The 22848-nt window shown below is 36.3% G+C and overlaps 2 protein-coding genes and 1 non-coding gene across 3 annotated transcripts; all 3 read right to left on the bottom strand.

The window, feature by feature from the left end:
* Window positions 1-492: 492 nt before the first annotated feature.
* LOC112082568 lies at window positions 493-600 on the bottom strand. Its single transcript, XR_002897236.1, has one exon. It is a non-coding gene; the product is annotated as a small nucleolar RNA R71 (small nucleolar RNA).
* Window positions 601-10412: 9812 nt separating this feature from the next.
* LOC18029486 (potassium transporter 9) lies at window positions 10413-14447 on the bottom strand. The gene is made up of 9 exons (XM_006414699.2): window positions 13969-14447; window positions 13182-13407; window positions 12753-12998; window positions 12621-12671; window positions 12281-12541; window positions 12007-12174; window positions 11667-11921; window positions 11071-11593; window positions 10413-10991 (listed from the first exon to the last, which is right to left on the bottom strand). Exons 1-9 carry the CDS (start codon window positions 14098-14100, stop codon window positions 10469-10471), a joined length of 2385 nt encoding a protein of 794 aa, XP_006414762.1. The 5' UTR covers window positions 14101-14447; the 3' UTR covers window positions 10413-10468.
* Window positions 14448-18689: 4242 nt separating this feature from the next.
* Window positions 18690-21793, bottom strand: LOC18029485 (DUF21 domain-containing protein At4g14240). Its single transcript, XM_006414698.2, has 12 exons — window positions 21403-21793; window positions 21177-21253; window positions 20988-21071; window positions 20776-20889; window positions 20512-20595; window positions 20348-20419; window positions 20169-20236; window positions 19923-20010; window positions 19758-19831; window positions 19277-19672; window positions 19123-19204; window positions 18690-19033 (listed from the first exon to the last, which is right to left on the bottom strand). The coding sequence occupies exons 1-12, from the start codon at window positions 21647-21649 to the stop codon at window positions 18935-18937; spliced, it is 1485 nt and encodes a 494-aa protein (XP_006414761.1). The 5' UTR covers window positions 21650-21793; the 3' UTR covers window positions 18690-18934.
* Between the last annotated feature and the right edge of the window lie 1055 nt (window positions 21794-22848).

Genomic DNA, 22848 nt, shown 5'->3' with positions numbered 1-22848 from the left:
TCCCGGAACTCTTGGTGATCCACCAAATCGTGTGGATGGTGATCCAATCGATGATGATCTGACTGATGATGAGTTTGAAGAACCGATCTATGATGACAATGAGCTGATCGGATCGACAAAACGTGAAGATGATGATGAACTGATTGGAAGTTTCGATTCACTCGAGAAATTCATGGGAGATCGAAGAGCTATTCAACCAGCCTTACCAAAGGATGGCAAAACCGAAATTAAGGTACCCCATATCCATTTAGTTCAACAAAATCAATTCTCTGGTTATTCATTCGAAAACCCGATAGACCATATCGAGACGTTCAAAGAATTATGTGCAACCATTACAGCAAATGGGGATTACCACAAGTGTAGTCTTTTCCCATTCTCTCTTAGAGATAAGGCCAGCAAATGGCTAAAATCTTTGCCACCTGCTTCACTAAAAACGTGGGCAGCGTGTAAAACTGCTTTCCTAAATCGTTTTTACACTAGAAATCTTGCAAATCTATTAAGAAAGAAGATAAGAACTTTTAAACAAAAAGAAGATGAAGATCTTTTAGATACTTGGGAAAGATTTAGGGAATACCAAAGAGATTGTCCACACCATGGATATGCCGAGGAATACCTGCTAAGTATCTTCTATCGCGGTATAACTCCAGAGTTACGACACTCTTTTGATATAGCAAGTAATGGAGATTTCACAACTAGATCTGTAGAAGATGCTCACGTTTTCATTAAAAATTTAGGAAACAGCATCCGAAATCAAGTAACCTTTGGTAATTCTGCACTTCCTGAGAAGAAAGAAGAAATTTCGGAAGTTATAAAGTGTCTCCGTCACATAATGAGTCATCTTGGATTGCAACAACCAAATAAGGTACACAATACGTGTAACTTTGATGGCTGGGACAACCCAATGGATTCTTATGATCAAGGGATGATGAAAACTGCAGAAGTCTATCAAATTCAAGATTTTCCATTCGTTTCTGATCACCGCGGGTCCATTCGTCTGGACCGCGGCCAAGCAAGCTTTCACCGCGGTCGTGGCTGTTCTAACCGCGGCCAAGACATGTTTCACTGCGGTCGTGAGCCACCTGACTGCGGGAAAACGTCTTCTGAGCCTGGTTGGACACCACCTCCCAAACCAATCTTGGGTATTCAATCTAATCCTGTTTCCTATCCAAGTTTTCCCTCTTCTGAAGCTGAAAACCTAAACAAAAAGAATTTAGAGCTTCAAAAATCTATGTCTCAAGAGATTAGTGATCTTAGATCTGAACTAAAAGAGATGCAGAAGGATTCCGATACCCTCCTTAACATAATGGTCAAAACTAATTCTAAAAAGTTAGAAAATTCTGAAGAGGAGCTAAGTGAAAATTCTTTCGAAAGCTCAAGTGAAGCAGATCCCTCCGATCATGTGAAAGCTATCACACTTATGAGTGGATTAGCTTACAAAGAGCCAGAATTTCCTAAAGATCCCGAAGTTGAGGAAAAGGGTAAGGAAAAGGAGAAAGAAAAAGAAAGAATCACGAATGAAGATGTTGAAAAGGAAGTGGTAGGAGAAAAGGATGGAGAAGAAGTAAGAGAAGATTCATCCCGAGAAATCCTTGGAGAAGACCCGATTCCACCTCCACCAACTCGTGTCTACAAACCTAAACCTACATATCCTAGAGCCTTAAGAGCCCCTAAGAAAGAGAAAGAAAAAACTAAGCTGAAATAGCTAATCGATCAATTAAACGTGAGATTACCTTTCGTAGAAGCTTGTGCTATGATTCCTGCTTTAAGAAAATACATGAAGGGTATTCTAACAAATTCTTTAACTCTTGAAGAAGGCGTTATGATGATAACCCATGAATGTAGTTCTATCCTGCAAAGCCGAATCCCTGAAAAGAAAAACGATCCTGGAAGCTTCGTACTTTCATGCACCATCAATGATGTAGCTTTTGAGCGTGCTCTCTGTGATTTAGGTTCTAGCATAAACATGATGCCTCTTTCAGTAGCAAAACGTTTAGGACATCACACTTTCAAGCCCACTAAGATTTCTTTAGTACTAGCTGATCGTTCCGTTAGACAACCTGTAGGTATCTTAGTAGATGTTCCCGTCGAAATCGAAAATGTTCCATACCAACCGATTTCGTAGTTCTAGAACTAGAAAAAGAACCTAAGGATCCACTTATTCTTGGAAGACCATTCTTATCTACAGTCGGAGCCATAATCAATGTTCCTAAAGGGAAAATCGACCGTCATCTAGCCGGTTCAGTTATGCAATTTGACATGAACAAAAGTTTCGATAAACCAACTTTGGATGGAAAAATTTGTTGGGTTGATGAGTTAGACGGAATTATTAAGGAAGTCTATGAAGATCTGCTTCTAGATGACCCTTTAAGTGTCACGCTTTCACCCGCAAAAGATGAACGCAATTTCCTTGAAGGAATTTCGAGTGAATGCGCACGTATGCTTGATAAGTCCGAAACTTATAGGAAACCTCTACACTATCTAGATCTTAAGGACCAAACAAACATTCATACACCTCCTAAAGACACTGCTGCAGCAATTAACGATCCTTGGAGTGAGCTTAAAGCCCCTAAAGTCGAGCTTAAACCTCTTCCCGTCGGACTTAAGTACGCTTTCCTTGGACCAAATTCTACTTATCCTGTCAAAATAAACTCTGGTTTGACGGAAGAAGAAACCACAATGCTGTTGACTGAGCTGAGAAAGCATAGAAAAGCCTTAGGATATTCCCTTGATGACATACCTGGAATCTCTCCAGATCTTTGTATGCACAAGATAAATCTGGAGGATAATGCTAAAAACTCAATTGAAAGTCAAAGGAGACTGAACCCTAATCTAATGGATGTTGTCAAGAAGGAGATTATGAAGCTTTTAGAAGCTGGAATAATCTTTCCTATCTCAGATAGCACTTGGGTTATCCCAGTTCATGTTGTTCCAAAGAAAGGAGGAGTCACTGTCATTAAAAATGATAAAAATGAAATGATCGCTACAAGAACAGTAACTGGACATCGTATGTGCATCGATTACCGGAAACTGAATGCAGCAACTAGGAAAGATCATTTTCCACTTCCAATCATAGATCAAATGCTAGAAAGATTAGCTAATCACCCTTATTATTGCTTTCTTGATGGATACTCCGGATTTTTCCAAATTCCTATTCGCCCGGAGGATCAAGAAAAAACGACATTCACTTGTCCATATGGCACGTTTGCTTACAGATGTATGCCTTTTGGATTGTGTAATGCACCTGCTACCTTCCAGCGGTGCATGATGTTGATCTTCACAGATTTTATTGAGGATTTCATGGAAGTATTCATGGACGACTTCTCTGTCTATGGTTATTCTTTTGAAAAGTGCCTAGGCAACCTTGGTAAAGTTCTGCAAAGATGTGAAGATAAGCACTTAGTATTAAATTGGGAAAAATATCACTTCATGGTACAAGACGGAATCGTGCTTGGGCACAGAATTTCCGGAAAAGGTATTGAAGTTGACAAAGCTAAAATTGAGGTCATGACCAGCCTACAACCACCCACAAACGTAAAAGGAATTCGTAGTTTCTTAGGACATGCAGGATTCTATAGGCGCTTCATTAAAGATTTTTCTCAAATAGCTAGACCTCTTACGCGTTTGCTTTGCAAGGAAACGAACTTCGAGTTTGATGAGTGCTTAGCCGCGTTTCATAAGATCAAACAAGCTCTTGTTTCCGCTCCTGTCGTGCAAGCACCTGATTGGGAACTCCCATTCGAAATCATGTGCGATGCAAGTGACTATGCAGTCGGAGCAGTGCTTGGCCAACGAAAAGATAAGAAACTACACGTAATCTACTACGCAAGCAGAACTCTTGACGAAGCTCAATGCAATTATGCTACAACAGAGAAAGAACTTCTAGCTGTCGTATTTGCATTTGAGAAATTCTGTTCTTATCTCATAGGATCTAAGGTCATAGTTCATACTGATCATGCTGCAATCAAGTATTTAATGTCTAAGAAAGACGCTAAACCTCGGTTGATAAGATGGATCCTCCTACTGCAAGAATTCGACATCGAAATTCGAGATCGGAAAGGAGCAGATAATGGAGTTGCAGACCATCTTTCACGAATTCGAGTTGAAGAAAGATTGCCTCTAAATGACAGTTTTCCAGAAGAAAACATCTATGCAATAGATACTACCCCCAATGCCAATACCGCACCACCACGTCCTATAATGCGACGAGCAGATGCTTTCAACACCCCATGGTTGAGGCACATAGCAAATTACCTAGCAGCTGATATAGAACCACCACAATTCTTTGGTTATAGGAAGAATAAGTTCCTGAAAGACATAAGAAATTGTTTTTGGGATGAACCCTATCTCTATATGAGATGTGTTGATGGGTTATTCCGAAGATGCGTGGCTGAAGAAGAGATGGAAGGAATTTTATTCGGATGCCATAGCTCGTCTTACGCAAGACATTTCGCAACCTTCAAAACTGCTTCAAAAATCTTACAAGCAGGTTTCTAGTGGCCTACTTTGTTCAAAGATACTCAAGCTTATATATCGCGATGCGATAAATGCCAAAGGATGGGCAACATAAGCAAAAGGAATGAGATGCCTCAAAATTTTATTCTCGAAGTCGAAATTTTTGATGTTTGGGGAATAGATTTTATGGGACCCTTTCATACTTCTTTTGGAAACCAATACATCTTAGTAGCAGTAGACTACGTCTCTAAGTGGGTTGAAGCAGTCGCTAGCCCCACCAATGATGCGAAAGTTGTCATGAAGCTGTTTAAATCTGTTATATTCCCGCGTTTTGGAGTTCCTAGAATTGTGATAAGCGACGGAGGATCGCATTTCATCAACAGAGTTTTCGAGAATCTTCTTAGAAAGAATGGAGTTACTCATAAAGTTTCTTCTCCCTACCATCCCCAAACCAGCGGTCAAGTAGAGATCTCAAACAGAGAAATCAAGTCGATTTTGCAGAAAACTACTGCAGTTCATCGCAAGGATTGGTCTACAAAGCTTGACGATGCATTATGGGCATATCGAACAGCATTCAAGACACCGTTAGGAACAACACCATTCAACCTAGTTTACGGAAAAGCATGTCACCTTCCAGTAGAACTCGAGTATAAGGCGCAATGGGCTATCAAGGAGATGAATATGAACTTGAAAACGGCTGGAGAAAGAAGAGTACTTCAACTTCATGAGTTAGTAGAAATCCGACACAATGCCTACGAAAACTCGAAGATCTACAAGGAGAAGACTAAAGCATATCATGATAAGAAGATTATTCATAGAACTTTTGCTCCTAATGATAAAGTTCTTCTTTTCAATTCTCGTCTTAAGCTTTTTCCAGGAAAATTACGTTCAAGATGGTCAGGACCGTTCACGATAAAGGAAGTCAAGCCATACGGAGCCATAGTCCTATGGGACAGAACCGGAAACTCATTTACAGTGAATGGACAGCGTGTAAAGCCATATCTGGCTGAAGAAAGCGAAGACGAGAGAGAAGTGATGTTTTTGATTGATCCATCATCGGCCAATAATGAGACCAAGGAGTGTCACGATGCAGGTTAAGTCTAATCGAACCACAATGTCAAGCTAACGACTTGAAACAAGCGCTTAGTGGGAGGCAACCCACTTGGTATTTTATCTATTTCCCGTTGACCTTTATTTTCTATTTCCATTGCTTTGTTTCTGTTTCATTTAATTTCAGGTTTTCAATAAGGAAGAATAGATTCAAAAGACGAGCAGCACTCTCCAGCACGATAAGTTCACTTAAACATTTAAACTTTTCTATTTTCTTTACCATTCTTTCCAAGATTTATCACACTAAGGACAGTGTGAAATAAGTCTGGAGGAGGATGTTCATCCGTTACTAATGACATTTGATTTGTTTTGAGTTTGTTTTGGACACATAAAATTTTTCAAAAAGTTTTTCATAAATTTTTTCAAAAATCGTTTTCAAAAATGTTTTTCAAAAATTTTTCAAACCAGGAACACAATAAACAATACTATGATGAATTAGACCAGTGTGCTTCTACGCTATTTCCTCGTTTTTTGCTCTTTTGTGATTTAGGCCTAGACTAGGCGGTAGCTAAGTACTTGCATTACGAAATCCCACCAGAGGACTTCTATTCAAGGAGATTCTTTCTGACAGGATATACTAGCTCATTTTATTTGACCTTAATATTTACATTTAATTTTCTCATCATTGATTTTAGGCAGGCACCGACATACACATCTAGGACATCTTTTACCCTCACTTTTACCACTCTTTGTCGTCCTAGATGACCAGTTTATCTTTATCTGGTACCATACCCTAAACCTAAAACCCTTGTTTTTAATCCTCGTGCATTCTCTCTTTAGTTTATATCAGCAGATATGTGCAAAAACGTCGGAGAGAAAAGGAGCGACGCAGTTTTCAGTCACTCACAAAGGAGACTGAATGGAATTGGGAAGGAAGAGTATCAGAAACATCAAGAAGCTTAACAAGACAAATCTTAACTGGTAATTTCGTGCTCTCTAAGACTCTATATCTAAAGGTGTTCCCTCTCTTTTAAAAAAAAAAAAAAAAAAAAAATTAAAAGAGAGAGGGAAACAAAAAGCCTAATGAGTCCTAGATTGTCGAAATTTTTGGAGCAAGAAGAATCTACTAAGCGTTTATAGAGCTATGTTTTTGAAAGATTTACAAAAATCTAAGTCTGGGGGAGTTAGGAGAGAACCTGAGGAAGAAGGCCAGTAATCTATAGCAAGAAGAAAGTGACTGAAAACTGTGGATACCAACAGCTTCACTCTCTCTTGCGGTTTTGCATAATATCTTGCATCCTCCATATTCTTCAGGTAACCCTAAACACCTAAGCTCCACCACTTAAATAGCCTTAATGTCAAACGCCGTCTACCCTGAATAATGTTTTTGATGAGAATTCACCATTACACTTAATGAATGTAGAGAGCTAGTTGACTGGAAGTCAGATCTAAGTGTGTAGATTTTCGCATGACGGATTAACGGAATACTTTGCTTGTATTTTGGTGAGAATTTTCTAGACTAGATCCAATTAGATGTTTCACGATAAGTTATGGTTTAGAAGAACGGTCACTGAGATATTGTTTAGTTCCTGCGATTTTTCAAAAAAAAAATTCTTTCCTGACTTAAGTTTGTTTGAGGACAAACAAAAAGGTAAGTCTGGAGGAGTTGATAACACCTTATTTTGACCACTTTTATGGATCACAATAAAGTCTTATGCAGGTGTTTTAACTCTGTTTTCAATGTTTTTAAAGTGTTTTCAATGTTTTAGAGTTTCAAAAGACTTTACAGGAAACTTGGGCAAAAGATATGCAATTTGGAACAAATGAGCAATTTTGGATAAATGCAGACCGTCAGAAGTATGACAAGCGATGAAGACCTTCTCACCGTCTAATCACCCCCAAATTTTGAGACAACATAGAGGATCCAACCAGCTTTCTAATGCACTTGGTTTGGAGACAATCCAACGGTTAGATCTTCATATACTCCCGATGCAAGAATGACAGAAAATGCAGTTCCGGAAGAGAGCATGTGCCGGGACCGCGGCCAACACCCATTTTCCCGTGGGAAGAGCCACCACGACCGCGGACTTTGGTCGTTCACTTTCCCGACGACTTAATTAAAGCCCAGATCAATTCCTTTCGTTATTTTTGAAGCCCTGAGTGTCCACAACCACTCCAGAAGCTATAAATACCCCCTTTAGGTCATTCTAAAGGGTGTGTTCCTTTCTGTACTTAAATTTTCGTGTGAGACTCAAACCCTAGAGAGGGAGGCCGCCGGTTTTGAAGGAGGAGCCGCCGCCGAGGAGAGCATCATCGCGCCTCCGTCGTCGCTTCCGTTCTTCGTTCTTCTTCCTTCTTTTCTTTAATTTCCTGCACTTTCAATACTCTATGATGCTTTGTTACAATATGTTTGAGTAGTTACCCTGTTGGGTTTAAAGGGATTATTCAAAGGGAATTTCATGTGTCTTTGCTTATGAATCGATAGATTTAGGATTATAATCTTCTAGATGTTCTTCGTTTGCCTTTAATCTTACTGCGTGATTCTTTGCTGGCCACTTAGAAGCCGATCTGATATGATATGTTGCGAAAGCTTTCATTGATTTTCTGAACTAGGGTGAAATGAGCAATTCTTCTATAGGAGTGGAAACCTACCTGTAGTTGAGTTGTGAATATTGATGAGTCTTGTTCTGCTATTGCATCTTCTCCCTTCCAGAATCAGAGTGGAAACCTACTGATTAGGGTTGCGAGAGATAGTTGTTTAGTGCTGCGAAAGTAAGCTATTCATACGTAGTTGATTACCTTTATCATATGCTTAAAATCGACATAGCCTAGTCCATGAACCCCTGCAAAACCTCTTGAGCCCCAACGTTTGTTTTTAATCGCTTACAACCTTCGTATTCCTTTGCTTTTCATTCGCTTATTTTCTTGTTTCCATTATACTTTCAATCGCTATTTACTTGCCTTCTATTCGCTTTGTTCAATCGCTTTTTACTTGCTTTACCTGCTTTAGTTTTCTTTCAATTGCTTTTTACTTGCTTTCTAGTTTAGATTTAGTGACAACCAAAAACCCAAAACCAAAACCAAAACCCTTTTTGTTCTAATCTGATTTAAGCGTTGCGTTGAATTCGTACTGAAACAACTAAGTCTCTGTGGATCGATACCCTAAGTACTACAGCGCACATCTGTGCACTTGCAGACATTTAGGGGTTATAAATTTAAAACCTGAAGCTTAGTAAAACGAAAACAACCAATCCCGTTTACAACTCGCATCATATTGTAAGTATAAATTCGATGAATGTGAATTATTTTTATAGTTATTATATATAATTATATATGCATTTAACAAAATTTTATGTTCTATATATATTATAGATGGATAAAACAAAGAAATTGATACAAGATCCAAAACTTAAAAAAGTTTGATCATGTGTGGGAGTTGATGAAGGATATTCCAAAGTTTACAGATAATGTAAACATCAGTATCCCGGATAGTCCAAATACTGGGAGTGATACGGTCGGTTCTCCAACATCACACTCTCCGGGAATGTCTACATTTTCAATCAATTTAAGTAGTGAAGATGGTGGATCAAATGCACTACAACGTCCCATTGGGTTGAAGAAAGCAAAACTTAAAAGAAAAATTTGATGAAGGTAACGATTCATCTTGTGATACTTTGGCTTCATCAAATGAACAACTCCTCAATTTCTTAAAAGATAATTCATCAACTAACGGAAAAGCTTATGAAATGGCTCAATTACGTATGCAAAATCAAGCAAAAAAATTGGTGCTAAAAGAAATGGAGGAGAAAAATAAAATATTGTTAACAAATTTGTAATCTATAGAAGATAGTAATACACGTGAGTTTCTTCAAACTGAACAAGCAAGAATCATAGAAAAAAGAACTTAAGAACAACAACAAACTCCGATTGCTCCAAATTATAATGGACAATTTTTTTGTGATCTTGGAGGTTCAGGATCCAATTTACCAAATTATTAGTATTGTTGTATGGTTTATTTTGTGTAATATTTATGTGTTTAGTAGCTTTATTTTTCTTGTGGTGATTTATTTTGTGTGTTTTGATGTATTTTTATTATATTTAATTATAAGAATGTCATGTAATAATTTTTTTATATTGGTAATATTAAATTTCAAGTATTTATTTTTTTATTAATGATATTTAAATTTCTAAATATACATTTTACATTTATATATTTAGAAGATATCTAATTGTATGGACTAAAATAAAAAGAAAAACAAAAAGTATGTTTATTGATAAGATATGTAATTGTGGAGACTAAAATGTAAAGTAAACAGTGTTTTAAAGGTTTGAATAGTGGATCCTCAAATTTGAGGTTTCACTATTCAAAACCTCAAAATTTGAGGGTTTAAGGGTTTGGTTGGAGCACAAAAAACCTCAAATTTGAGGATTTAAGGGCTGGGTTGGAGATGCTCTAAACTAGTCACTCGAGGTATATAAGAGTAACATGATATTTATGAAAAATATACAGTATTTGAATAATATGTTTTCCTTTTCAACAAATTATGAATAGTAATAGGTATATATCGACATTTTCTTTAAGTTAAATTGATAACCCATAGACCATCTCTAATTTTGGAATATAAATATTTTATTCCACATATTAGTATGTACAATATTTAAGTTAATTTTTTCCTCCTATTTTTAAGAAATGAAAGAAGGGGAAAACCTAAAACTTCAGAGCTAGATGATCGATTTTCAAAACCTACGATCATAAGACGAATTAAAATTGTTTATAGAGAGTGTGTTTCAGTACGTGGAACTGATCTGCCAAAACATACAAAATATTTTAACTTAGTGCAAGGTCGTTTGAATATGGGGCGTGTTAGCCATTTTTAATATCTTTAGTTCCAAGGCTCAAACTCTAGCTGTCTACAAACAACCCATTCAGATTAAGGGTTTTCAGACTGCACCGAGTGATATAACTTTACACATAAAAGACTTGTCCAACGTTCAAAAGGGACTCATGAGGAACATTGAAGATGGCATTGTTCCCCCTACAAATCTTCTTAAGAAACGCATAAACATAATTAATGGCTATCTTCTTGGGAAGCGATGAACCTTTTCTTGCTTTCACTACAATGTTTCCTAGAATATGAACAACCCCTGACTTTCTACAATTCTTTAGAAACTCTAGCTCATCTATCTCCTCCTCATCCACCATGATTTCCTCGCCAAGACTCGCCATGTTGCTCGGCGAACCAAGGGGGACGACCGTATCCAATGTTGATACCGTGTAGTCCACGATTGAAGACAACATCTCTATCTCTTTGTTGTGGATCAATATTTCTCTGGACTGTTCCGCCTGGCTGCAGATAGAAGCATTGCTGCTGTTTCTTGAGCTCGCAACTGGCTCCATCATTCTTTCGATTCGAATGAAAGAAAACAAGTTGGTGAATAGCTTGTTCTCGAAATCGTCGTCTTTCTTGTGTAGATCTTTGTAACCGTACCTGTTGATATATATACAAGGGTATTACAAAGACACATAAGCTTTATTGGAAAAGACAGAGAAAGAAACCAAGAAAGTACCTGGCGATGCACCGGAACATTCGGAATGTCTTGGATCCAATTCTCTTCACGAGGAACCTCTCTTCTTCGGGGACAGTATAGACAGGGAGGTACTTGACGCAAACAAAGACAACGACTGAATGAATGGCAGGGAGGTTAGTGATGAAATGAGAGAAGATGTGAGGAACGCCACTTGCTAGTTCTGAGTAAACTATCCCAATCCCTGGGACCCGGACAAGGCCAAGGCTAGGACCGAGGCCGAGGATCCAGCTCATTGACACTTTGCTATGCACCTGGAACTCGTATCTTTTGACTTTTACATAATGCCAAACCAACATTACAAGAAGTAAGACCGCTGCTACAACTAGTGGAACCCATCCTCCTTGATTGATCTTTAAAAGCACGGCTGAGAAGTAGGCTCCTTCCACCACGAGGGATAACACGGTGAATATGAGGACGAGAGCCCAGTGGCACCTCCACACGAGTAGCATAAGCAGCACCATGAGTAATGTGGTCACAAGCATCACAACCGCGACCGCAGTCCCTATTTTCCACCAGAGAGAATAGAGATAGTCAGCCAACAGTTTTATCAAATGGTTTAAAGCAAAACAACATACCGTATGCATTCCCTATTTGGTTCTGATTCTGGAACTTAGCAGTGACGGCTATGCAACCGAGCATGAGTATCCAATTGATATCAGGGCTATAGATCTGACCAAGGAACTTCTTCGAAGTATGAACCACTTTGACTTGAGGAAAACATCCATGAGCCACAGCTTGCTTGATTATCGAATATGTTCCTGATATTGTAGCTTGGCTTCCAACAACCGCGGCTAGTGTAGCGACTATAAACATTGGCCAATATATACTATCTGTAGATTCAAAGCAAAAGAGAGACTCTCAATTTTTTGTATGACTTCAGATCAGTAATAGGCTTGAGAAAGCTTTATGACAAACCTGGGATAGATTCATAAAACGCATTTGCAACGTTATCCTTGTTTTCAACAAGGTACGCAGCTTGACCACAATATGCTAGAAGAAGACAAGGGAACACGAAAAACGTAAAGGCGAGTTGTATAGCTAATAATGGGAAATAAGCAATGTCGTCATATAGTGCCTCAGTCCCTGCATTGTTTTCAGGATAAACAAGAAAGAGAAGAAGCATTTAGAGATGGTTTCAAAGATTTTTTTTTGTTGGAGTCTTGCAAATAAAAGAAAAATAGTAGTAAACCTGTTATGCTGAGAAGAATTCCCCCAAGGGAAATCCAACCATCTCTCCCTCTTCTTTTGAAGTACATGAATACATATGTGGGAGAGAAGGCTTTTAAAACTCTTGAATCATATATGCAGATGTTGTATAATCCGGTGCCTCCAATAAAGAGAAGCCAAATAAACACAATAGGTGCAAAGAGCCATGCAACTTTGTCTGTACCATACTTCTGCATACTGAACAGACCCACCAAAATGAGAACAGCCACGAGCACAACTGTGTCTAAAAGCAAAAGGAAATGGGGAATTTAGCAATTGACAACGGGTGAAGAACAACAACAATCCGGTAAAAAAAAGCATACCGCTGCTCATCTTTGGATTGTTAACTCTGATCCCACCAGTAGCTGAAAGAACTGAAGCATGGATAATGTTATAAACAACCACTCAGTAATCCAAGAAATGCAAAGCAAAGAGAATCATATATTCGTACGAACCAGAGATGGCCGGAGTAAAGATGCCATCACCAATCGTCATACAAGTCCCCACAAGAACAATGATCAGAAGCGCTCTCTTCCTAGAATCTTTCTTCTCCAACCAATTCATCGTTCTTGCAGCCAAAGAGCCTTCAGGCAAGAAAGTACGACTATATGTGGTGAGGTCCTCATCACTTCTTTGCTGGTCCGGGATTAGTTTCAGTTTACCATTTCTGCACAGCAACGAGTAAATAGCTAGAGTCCCACCTACACACATTGATAGATTTAGGACCAACTAAACCAGGGGCTTTACTCACTTTGAACAGATCAATGAGACCCGTTTTACTATCCAAATCGGAAATTTAAAAGGACCAACACTAGTGTATAACGGATATGTGCCAATCCACGGTATTGAGTTGAAAGCCCATAATAAGCTCATATATAACCTACCTTGACCATTGTCATTAGCTTTGCAGACAATGAAGACATACTTGATGAGAGGAATGAGCAAGAGAGAGTAAATGATCAAAGAAAGTGCTCCGATCACATCCTCAGTTTCATTTATTCCGTTAGGGAACGTATTATAAAACACGTACAAGGGAGAAGTCCCTAAGTCGCCATAAACTATCCCTAAACTTTGGAAGGCCAGCCTCAGAAGCATCAACGTTGACAAACTCTGAATACAAATAGACAACAAACATAATAAGATAAGAAAGACTCAACTTTCTTTATATCAGAACTTATATGATTGAATCAGCATCATCAATTTTGTCTCATAGTATCAAAATCCGGTGTAAATCATTGGTGAAACGACTTAAAAGTTTTGTGTTATTCAGTTAAGTTTTTAAAACTGAATGTTATTCAAAACTAAAAACTTGAATTTTTTGAAACTGAATCATTGAAATGAATTACAATTAAGTTACAGTTCATGAATAAATTTTAGGGAACAAAATTAAAGATATGACATAAATATTTCACATATGAATTCTCTAAATATTTCATCAAAATATTAAAATTTGAAGACTATATAACACTTAAAAAAAAAAACTATATCCATGATTGAATAAAACCCATCAAAAAATCAATTACCTTATCCTCATATCATAGTCAAATAAGAACTTTCTCAATTCCAGACACTGATTATGTTGATCGTTCATCTTCTTTGAGCTATTGAATGGAGATGATACTCTAAAAATATTAAAAGAAGGAAACGTGATAAGTTATAAAAAGTGTTTACCTTCTCTTTGTACATGTTCTTGAGTCTATTTGCTTCTTCATCCATGGGCTGATCAAGTTTCTGCTCTAAATCCCACATAGCTTCTATGTTTCTCCCTTTAATCGTTTCCTCTCCTTCTCCTATTTCAGCCATTTTGCTTTATATCCAGAAACAGCAACAAAAATTCCCCAAAATTTTCAGAGAAAGCTAGAACTCTTTGGAGCAATTTTGCCTGAGACGAGACCAAAACTGAAAGAAGTGGCTTAGATTTATGAAAAGATTAATTAGCTATAATAAGCTATGTACTTATGTACTATCAAACTCTGGGACTGACTAAAAAAGGAGGTGAAGAAAAAGAACCTAAAGATTCGAAACGAAATAGACTATAGAATATAAATAAACAAATAACTCAGATCTATCAATCAAATAATAACCAGATCTCTGATAACAATGAAGATTACGCGAATAAAACACGGATTGGAGAAATGATTTGTTTTTTGTTCTCTTCTTTGTTTCAGATATTTTTTTCTTGGTATATACTTATTTCTTTTAAATATGAAAAGGACAGCGACTTTACGAAGAGGTAGGGAGAGAGAAGCATTTAAGATACAAAACTATATAATATTCACATTTAATTCGTTTTAAAATATGGGCACATACAGTATCGGCTAGTGGCCATGGAAAGGGCGGTTGTGGTGCACCAACGAAGTTTTGACAGATTATAAAACCGTCAAAAGTTCGTCAGCAAATTTTATCAGAATTACCTTTTTTGTGTAATGGTGGCTATGTAGGCTATGTTTGGAGGCTTGCAGCTAAGCCAGATACAATTTTGTAGCTAAAAGTTGCGAGTCTTTTCTACAGTTTTCTGTGGCTAGCTAGTGACTTTGATACCACCTCACCATTGGTTTTTGAGTGGCTTGTCCAGGCTCGTGGCCGCGACAGTGCCGTGCCTCATGTGTTAAAAAATAAGCATTTGCCTAAGACCACCCAAAATATTACTCCATATTAAGGCCACATTTTTTTCTAATTTATCTATGCACATATATATATATATTATTTAGTCTGATAAATATTGTTGAGGTTTTTATTTGAGAAAAAATAATACTAAAATATTTTTTAATATAGATATATATATATATATATATATATATTCTGTTTTATAGTATTCAAGATCAACAACAACAAAAAAAAAGAAAACTAATCCAAAAAAAAATTTCAATACTTAAAAACAAATCTAAAAAATATGCTTTAATATTTATATATTTTAGCTACATTATCAAATTTTATGTAAAATTACTACTTTTAATTTTATTTCATTTTAATAAAAAAAGCTATATTTTTAGATTTGTCTTAAGCTACCGTATGTTTAAGCACGGCACTAGGCCGCGACATAGTAGTGGGTACCCTTAGGTTAGCTAATAACCACTCTAAGTTAATTAGTGGTTTTCTCTGGTTATTTCTATGATAGCTCTGGGTATTATACAACACTGAGAAATTGTACGACTAATTAAATAAGCGCAATTTATAAGCAGTGATGATTTGGTGCACATGCATCTCCACTAACGCGAGTACGTGACCACTTGGGATTAGAATAACCTGAAAATATATGGCCATGCCCTTCCACTTCATATGTACTTTTTCTAACAATATTTTACAGTTTTATAGATTAACTAATATTTGATACAAGACAAAAAAAGTCCGAGGTATCATGGGGAGACCTAGGGAATGATTAACCTTAACACGGAGCCCACACGGTCTCTTTTTCTTTTCGGGTTTATAAGATCACTTAGTGGAGATGATTGAGCTTTATTAGCAACCAACTCAAAATAAATTATTAATGAATGAAATGATATGTGTTTCTTATATAACTGTTAGATTATAATGTAGGTTTCATATAACACCAAAGAAACTATATTCAAATGAATTGGCCTATGTGCACACAATCATAGACAAAATAAGTCAACATGCAACAAAGGGAATATTTGTTGGGTATGCACATTGAACAAAAGTCACAAGTTATGGTTACTAGAGGAACATAAAGTTGATATGAGTAAGAATGTGGTCTTCTATGAAGAAAGCTTGTTTAAGGATTTGAACTCAGATAGGGTAAATCAGCTGAAAGTGGAAACTGAAGCCGAAGAAGAAGGTTACTTTCAGCAAAAGACCTAGTACATAGAAGTATTCAAAGAAGATGAATCTCCAAGGGAAAGTTCAAATCGAGGTGGAGCAGATCAAAATTATATAGTGACAGAGTCATATCAAGAATAAAAGTCAAGTTCACCAGAATAGGTTGATGAAACTGATACAAATATTATGACAGAGAATCTGGACAACTATCTGTTAGCCAAAGATATGTGTGGAAGAAGGGATACTCCATCAAATTATGAAGGCACATATTTTGTTGCATATGCATGCTTTAGCGAGTGAAGAAACGATAAATCTTAGTGAACCAGTGTCATTCATGGAAGCTAGAAGAGGCGCTTTGGAATTCGAAAATGGATTCGCTGGGTAAAAATCACACTTGGGATGTGAATGATAAACAAGAAGAGCGAAAGGTTATTGGCTGTTAATTGAGCTATAAACTTAAGATTGGAATACCTGAGTGGAACAGCCAAAGTATAAGGCTAGACTTGTTACTAATGGATAACACAAATCGAAGGAATATATTACATTGAGTTTTTTGCACCAGAAAATCTTTATACGGTTTAAAACAATCACGAAGGGAATAGAATCTAGCATGATTTAGTATATCCACGTATGTATCACATTATCAAAGCTTTTTTTGTCTATCGGTATTTATATTAATTGTGCTAATTTCACCTATAAGCTTAATGTTTACAGTTGTTTTTGATTTATAAGGTGAAAATTTGACAAACCCATTTTCCAACATGTGACATGAAACAAAAAGGAATATCAATAATTTTCTTTTGGTCTAAAGACTTTGAGAAAACCCAACGATTAACGATGGGTGGCGAAAAAATTGATCTACTGCAGAATTATTGCTATTACATAAAAGCAGCCACATAATTGTATGATCATGTAGAGAATTGTGATTGAGTTATTAAGTAAATTACAAAATCGTACACATATACCCTTAGTAGACGAAACATCTTCAAAAATTGGGAAGATTTTATTTGCCTTTTGCTGAGTTATATCTATGTATGATAATATGATGGATGAAGGTATAAGAGTCGCCAAATGGATCTTCATGTTTATTTTTTGTTCATTTCATATACTGCAACAGTTTTTTTTTTTTTGTCAAGAACACAAGAACGAGTTTAGCTTCATTTATATGTAAATTATAAGTTAAGCATTCGTATCAATTTTTTTGATAGATTCAGTGATTCGAAAGATTTAAGAAAGTGTGATAAGACAACTAATTAATGAATTTTGAGTTCAAAATCAGTGCACAAAAAGTCAAATCTTTAAAATATTCTCTGACTAAAACATTGTGAACATAGGAAGAATCATCAAACCTGCCTAAACAATATGAAAATTTTGAACTGAACCAGTGAACCAACAACAATTTTTATAATTCTAATCCAAACGGATCCTTGTGCTTATTAACGTGGTTATCATGAGCACAACCAAAAACCACATTAGGTAAAAATGTGAAAAAGACACATTAAACGCTGGCATTTTTTTAGCTAATGTACCTTTACTCCATGTAGAATCCAAGTCTTGCATGGAGTACCAAAGATCTCGATCGAAGGTTAATCTAGGTATATAGTCTTGAGAGCTTTGGCAAGATTATTTGCAGTGAGTATAAGATTTAGATGATTGACTTTCTTTTTTCTTCAATATAATGTGTATGCGAAGTGTTTTACATAGTTATAAAAAAGTGTTTCAAAATAGAAATATGGCTATGTAAGACACTTCACACATATATTACATTGAAAAAAAAATTAATTATGATTAGAAAAATTAGATAATTTACATTAAATATGAGAATCAATACGTCAAATTAACAATAAATAATGAATAATAAACTTAATTCAAATAGAAAACATGTGATAAAATTTAACTGGAAACCAATTAATAATAAAAAAATCAAAATAAGTAAATTTAGTTGTTATTTAGTAAAACTTGTTTATTGGTTAGTGATTTGATATCGATGTTCTCAATCTTAATTTTTTTCTCAGTGATTTGATGTTTTCGATATTGGTGTGCTTGTCTTTAAATTTTTTACTTTTTAGTTTTTTTTACAAATTATAAAATATTAAATCATAATTTTTGCATATACGTGAAATTTTATTTAACTCATAAACGAGAAAGTTCATCAGTAAATAGGATAATCTATCACCGAAATCTAATGATTCTAAATTTTTTTTTGTCTTGCATTTTTCTGAAAATTCATTCATCTATTTCATTTCTAGCATGATTTAGTATATTCACGTATCACATTGTTAAAGTTTCTTTTGTCTATCGATATTGTATATTGCAAAGATGTGCTTGTGCTTTCATCTACAAGCTTAAATGGTCTACCGTTGTATTTAAAATATGAGACGCCATATTTGACAAAACTGTTATTCAACACGTGCCTCCAAAAAAAATCTATTATCAATGGATTTTTCTATTTTGTCTAGACTTTTGAAAAGCCATTAATGTATCAAAGATTAGTGATGGGTGGCGAAAAATTTGACTCATTGTTTCAAAACTATTGCAATTACAAAATAGCGTTCAGAAAATTCTATGACCATAGTAAATTATGATAAGTGCGCTTAGGACAAATAGAGTGATCAAACAAAAAAAGAATTAAGTTATTGAATAAATTACAAAAACGTACACATACATCTCAGTAGACAAAACATCTTCAAAATTTGGGACGAACCGTTTGCTTTTTGCTGATTTATGTATATGTATGATAATAAGATGGATAGTATGAGTGTTACCCAAATGGATCTTTTAAATTTATTCTCTGTTCCTTTCATATACCGTAACAGAGTTTTTGGCTCCTCAAGCAAGAACACAAGAACGATTCTTAGCATCATTTGTTTCCTCGACTAGGCTCGGTTATAGTTCCAAGAAATTTATCCTGTTCCTGACCAGAACCTTTCATCGTCTGTGGTTGCTTATTCTGTCCTCCCTGCAAATAAAACGTTATAGACAAAACTTAACTCTCTCTGCAACATAAGAACAAACCATTTGTGTTTGCAAAAGAGTGTTTTAACTCACAGCTCCCTTTTGTGCAATCAACCTCCGGCTTGAAGGAGCTCTAGCTATTGATGAAGCAGCCGCTGCTGCAGCTACTCGAATCCTACAAAAATGGGAGATTTCTCAGCAACTCAACATGTTATTACTAATGCCATAAAGAGTATCAAAACCAAACCTTTTATGTACGTCAACATATTCATCTGTTTCATCAACAATCTCTTCCTGCAAAAGCTCTTCAAACACATCTTCCAAAGTGATGATACCTATGACTTCCCCATCCTCTATATCTTCTGAAGTATGCGAGAACCCGTGTGGCACAGCCTCGTTGCTTTGAAACATCAATTGTCTATTAGCCTTGTCGATTTGGACAACGACATTGTCGTGGTTTCCTTCTCGTTTTAGCAACAGAGGCGCAGTCAAATCCGAGGCATTGCTTTCTTCAGTGTTTTCTTCGAGCAGTGTTGAAGGAGGAACTTTGTTTTTACCCTTGACCTTGACAACTGCAGCCATGTGACTGCTTCCTTTTTGAAACTCATTCAGTATATCATACAGTGGCATATCAGCTGGAACCCTATTGAAAAGCATTATAACAACACTGATCACAACACGAAGTTTCGTTCTACACAGAGATCATCAGAATTAGTAATGGCAAAAACCTTGGAATTCTCCGTATACAAACTGCACTGACAAGGGTCTCTGTCTCAGGGCGAACAGTAAGTAGACTCTTTACCTAGCAAACAGAAGAGTTTCTTGTTTAGAGTTTGCAAAAACATGACAAGAAACCATTGAAACATGCAAACAAGAGAGGTAACAACACTTACCAGGAGAAGACCGATAACATTTTTTGGATTTCCAGAGTAGACAGGGACACGGCTATGGCCTCGTGCAAGAATCTTACCCATAGCTTCCCTGTGAGGTTATTTACAAGCAGTATAAGACACAGATCCGGAGATAGTTACAGAAACGAGCACCGTGCAAGAGTTTTCAACATTAGTAATAGAGGAACATTGAGACAACAGGTAAAAACTATTTTCTTACAAGTATGACAGTTTAAGAATCAAACTCACCAATCCAGCTTTGAATTTACATCCAAGGAGAAGGTCGATTCAATCGGCGTCATGGCTTCCTGTGCAGTCTGGTAAAACCAAAATACACCAGTTTTTGCATGAATAACTCTCACTAGTTCTATACAGATAAATCCATGATTCAGGAGTTGTAGAGAGTGAAATTTTTATCTACCACATACCTTCTCGGTCAAATCAAGTGCTCCGCTTATGATTGTGGTCTCATCGTGCGTAAGTTCACCTCCCTTGCCAGCCTAAAAACCATAGTCACAACCAAAACAAGGTAGCCAAAATTAGTAACCCTGAAACTCCAAAGTAGTCAGCGTCTTCAAAGTCTCTATAATACCTCTTGGCTGTGAATGGATACAAGAGCTTTCAACTGAGCCCGTCTAAACAAAGCGTCATTATGTCCCAACACCAAATCCAAGACCTATCCAAAAAGCATAAAAGAGGTTAAAACCAAAAAAAGAAGAAGAAAACATAACTCATGGTATAGAACAAGAATAAGCATATGATGAGAGATTCAGCAACCTTATTAGACAGGAAGAAAGTCATAAAATGCGATGCTCGAAACAACAATAACATTCTAGATTAAAGAATCAAGATATACCTTGCCGATAGGAAATGCAATCGGGTAGCAGAGAATCATCAAAATGCGGACAAGCCAGACGAAATTCGCTCCAACGGCGAGTCCATACCTCGTGCATATCGCTTGAGGAATAACCTTCAAAGTCGAAAACAAGAAGTGTCCTTGTTCAAGCCTTGATAAACCATATAAACTTGGATTTGTGAACAAGAGAGACTTCTATAAAAACAACATACCTCACCAAAAGCAAGAACGAAAGTGACCGAAAGAATAATAGCAACGTATTCATTGAATAACTTATCCAAGTATATAGGAAGACCCTGCCAATTTTCCATAAATCAAGTAACTTTAGATCTCACTCAAGCCCACTGTTTTCATGATAAAGAAGCAACAGAGTTTTGGAATCAAAAAGCAAGATACTTTACCTCCATTGCAACAGCATTGCAGAGAAGCAGTGTCACTAAAAGCTGATGCTGTTTCTGAACAACCGGGAAAATCGCAGCTGAAAAATCATTCCGACAAACAAACAAATGTAAGAAATTCAAACAGAATCATGATCAGATCAAAATTCAACATAGTAAAAACAGACGCAATCCCACGAAAACAGAGGAGATATTAGGAACAAGAAGAAGAATGAAGAAGAAGAATCACAGGCTTGTTTCTTCTCGTTAGGAGTGCCACTGCGTTGGAGAATCTCAAGCTCGACGAGACCGAGAGACATAAGCCCCAAAGTGAGACCAGACATAATTCCGGCGAAGAGAACGAGAAAACAAGAAACGCCGGCGTAGATGAACCACCACGGTGATCCAAACGGGATCGATTCGCCTCCGTTGGTGCCGTTAGATTGTCCGAATCCGGACAACATCCTCGCCGCAGCCACCGCATTAATCAGATGCATTTCCCTTCTTCAGATCCTCCAAAAGAGAGATTCAAAAGCCAATAGAGAAGAAGAGACTCTGATAATTGATTACTTTCGAACCTTAAAATGATGATAGACTCTGTATCTGTGATTCTGTGCAAGACACGGCCTTTGTCTTGGTCTTTTTATTTATTTTTTTGCCCCTTTTTGATAATTTTATAAATTTTAGGATCCCATCTCACCAACTTATCTGATTCAGTTCAGTACAATTTCTAGGACAAACGGAAAAACAATTTAAGACCCAAATTTAACTAGTTTTTTTTCAAAGTACCCTTTACTTCTTTTTTCGTAAAGTTTCACACTCTTGGAGCATTTACATTGAAAGTATTTTTTTTTCTTTTTCATTGAAAGTATTTTTCATAGGTATCTTTTTTGGTAAAATTTTCATAGGTATCTTACCTGCCGTAAAAAAAAAAATGGTATCTTACCATTTTTATAATAATTTAAGAAAAAATGAGATGGGTTCTAAACACAATTGTGGCTTAACCGTATAATCAAATTAAAATATTGATAAAACATTTTTTCAAGTCTCTAGAGATAGTTTTACAAACTTAAATATCGTAGCGTGTTAATAGAGAAGTTGTATAGAGCGAGACTAGAATGATCTCATAGAACAATTTGTTGAAGCAACAAATTTTCTATTTTAATAGTATTTAATTTTTTTATTGTTTCATTTTGCGTGAACTGTGTGAACAAAAAAGTTTTTAATTTAGAGTGATAAGTTTTTTCACCTGGACACGACTTATTCTAGTCGTGTCTAATCATAAATATCCAAATATGACCAATTCTAATATTAAACAAAAATGGTACTGTATCAAGAAAGAGTGTTGTTTAGTTGTCAATTGGATTTCTAAGATTTTCTCCAAAAATATAATAACCGTATTTGTAAGATGACTCAGATCGTTCTCGACTTCTCGTAGTCTCGTTCTTTTCGATAGAACGTGATTGATAATTATATGAGACCTTATTAACGTGATTTGACAAGAAAGACCTTATTAACGTGATTGATAATATACTTTCGACAGAGATCTTAATCAAACTTTCAATTCATTAGAATATAAGTTTGACTGCTATTTATTTTTCTTAGACCGTCAATAAGGTCTTTCTTCTTTCATGTTTCAAGCAAGTTTAACTGTCTAGATACTCTAGCTAGAACTGTTTTATGTAACCTATGTCTA

Source organism: Eutrema salsugineum, unplaced genomic scaffold (assembly GCF_000478725.1).
Source record: "Eutrema salsugineum unplaced genomic scaffold, Eutsalg1_0 scaffold_1, whole genome shotgun sequence".
Classification (NCBI taxonomy): Eukaryota; Viridiplantae; Streptophyta; class Magnoliopsida; order Brassicales; family Brassicaceae; genus Eutrema; species Eutrema salsugineum.
Note: the sequence above shows the minus strand (reverse complement) of the source record. Positions and strands in the feature narration are given on the sequence as shown.

Coding starts and splice junctions, on each gene's coding strand:
- LOC18029486 (XM_006414699.2), bottom strand. CDS start 14,100: ATGGCTGAAATAGGAGAAGGAGAGGAAACGATTAAAGGGAGAAACATA. Junction 12,999..13,181: donor AGCTAATGACAATGGTCAAG/GTAGGTTATATA, acceptor CAATGTGTGTAG/GTGGGACTCTAGCTATTTAC. Junction 11,594..11,666: donor CCAAATAGGGAATGCATACG/GTATGTTGTTTT, acceptor GGTGGAAAATAG/GGACTGCGGTCGCGGTTGTG.
- LOC18029485 (XM_006414698.2), bottom strand. CDS start 21,649: ATGCATCTGATTAATGCGGTGGCTGCGGCGAGGATGTTGTCCGGATTC. Junction 21,072..21,176: donor GCAATGCTGTTGCAATGGAG/GTAAAGTATCTT, acceptor GAAAATTGGCAG/GGTCTTCCTATATACTTGGA. Junction 20,890..20,987: donor TCGTTCTTGCTTTTGGTGAG/GTATGTTGTTTT, acceptor TCGACTTTGAAG/GTTATTCCTCAAGCGATATG.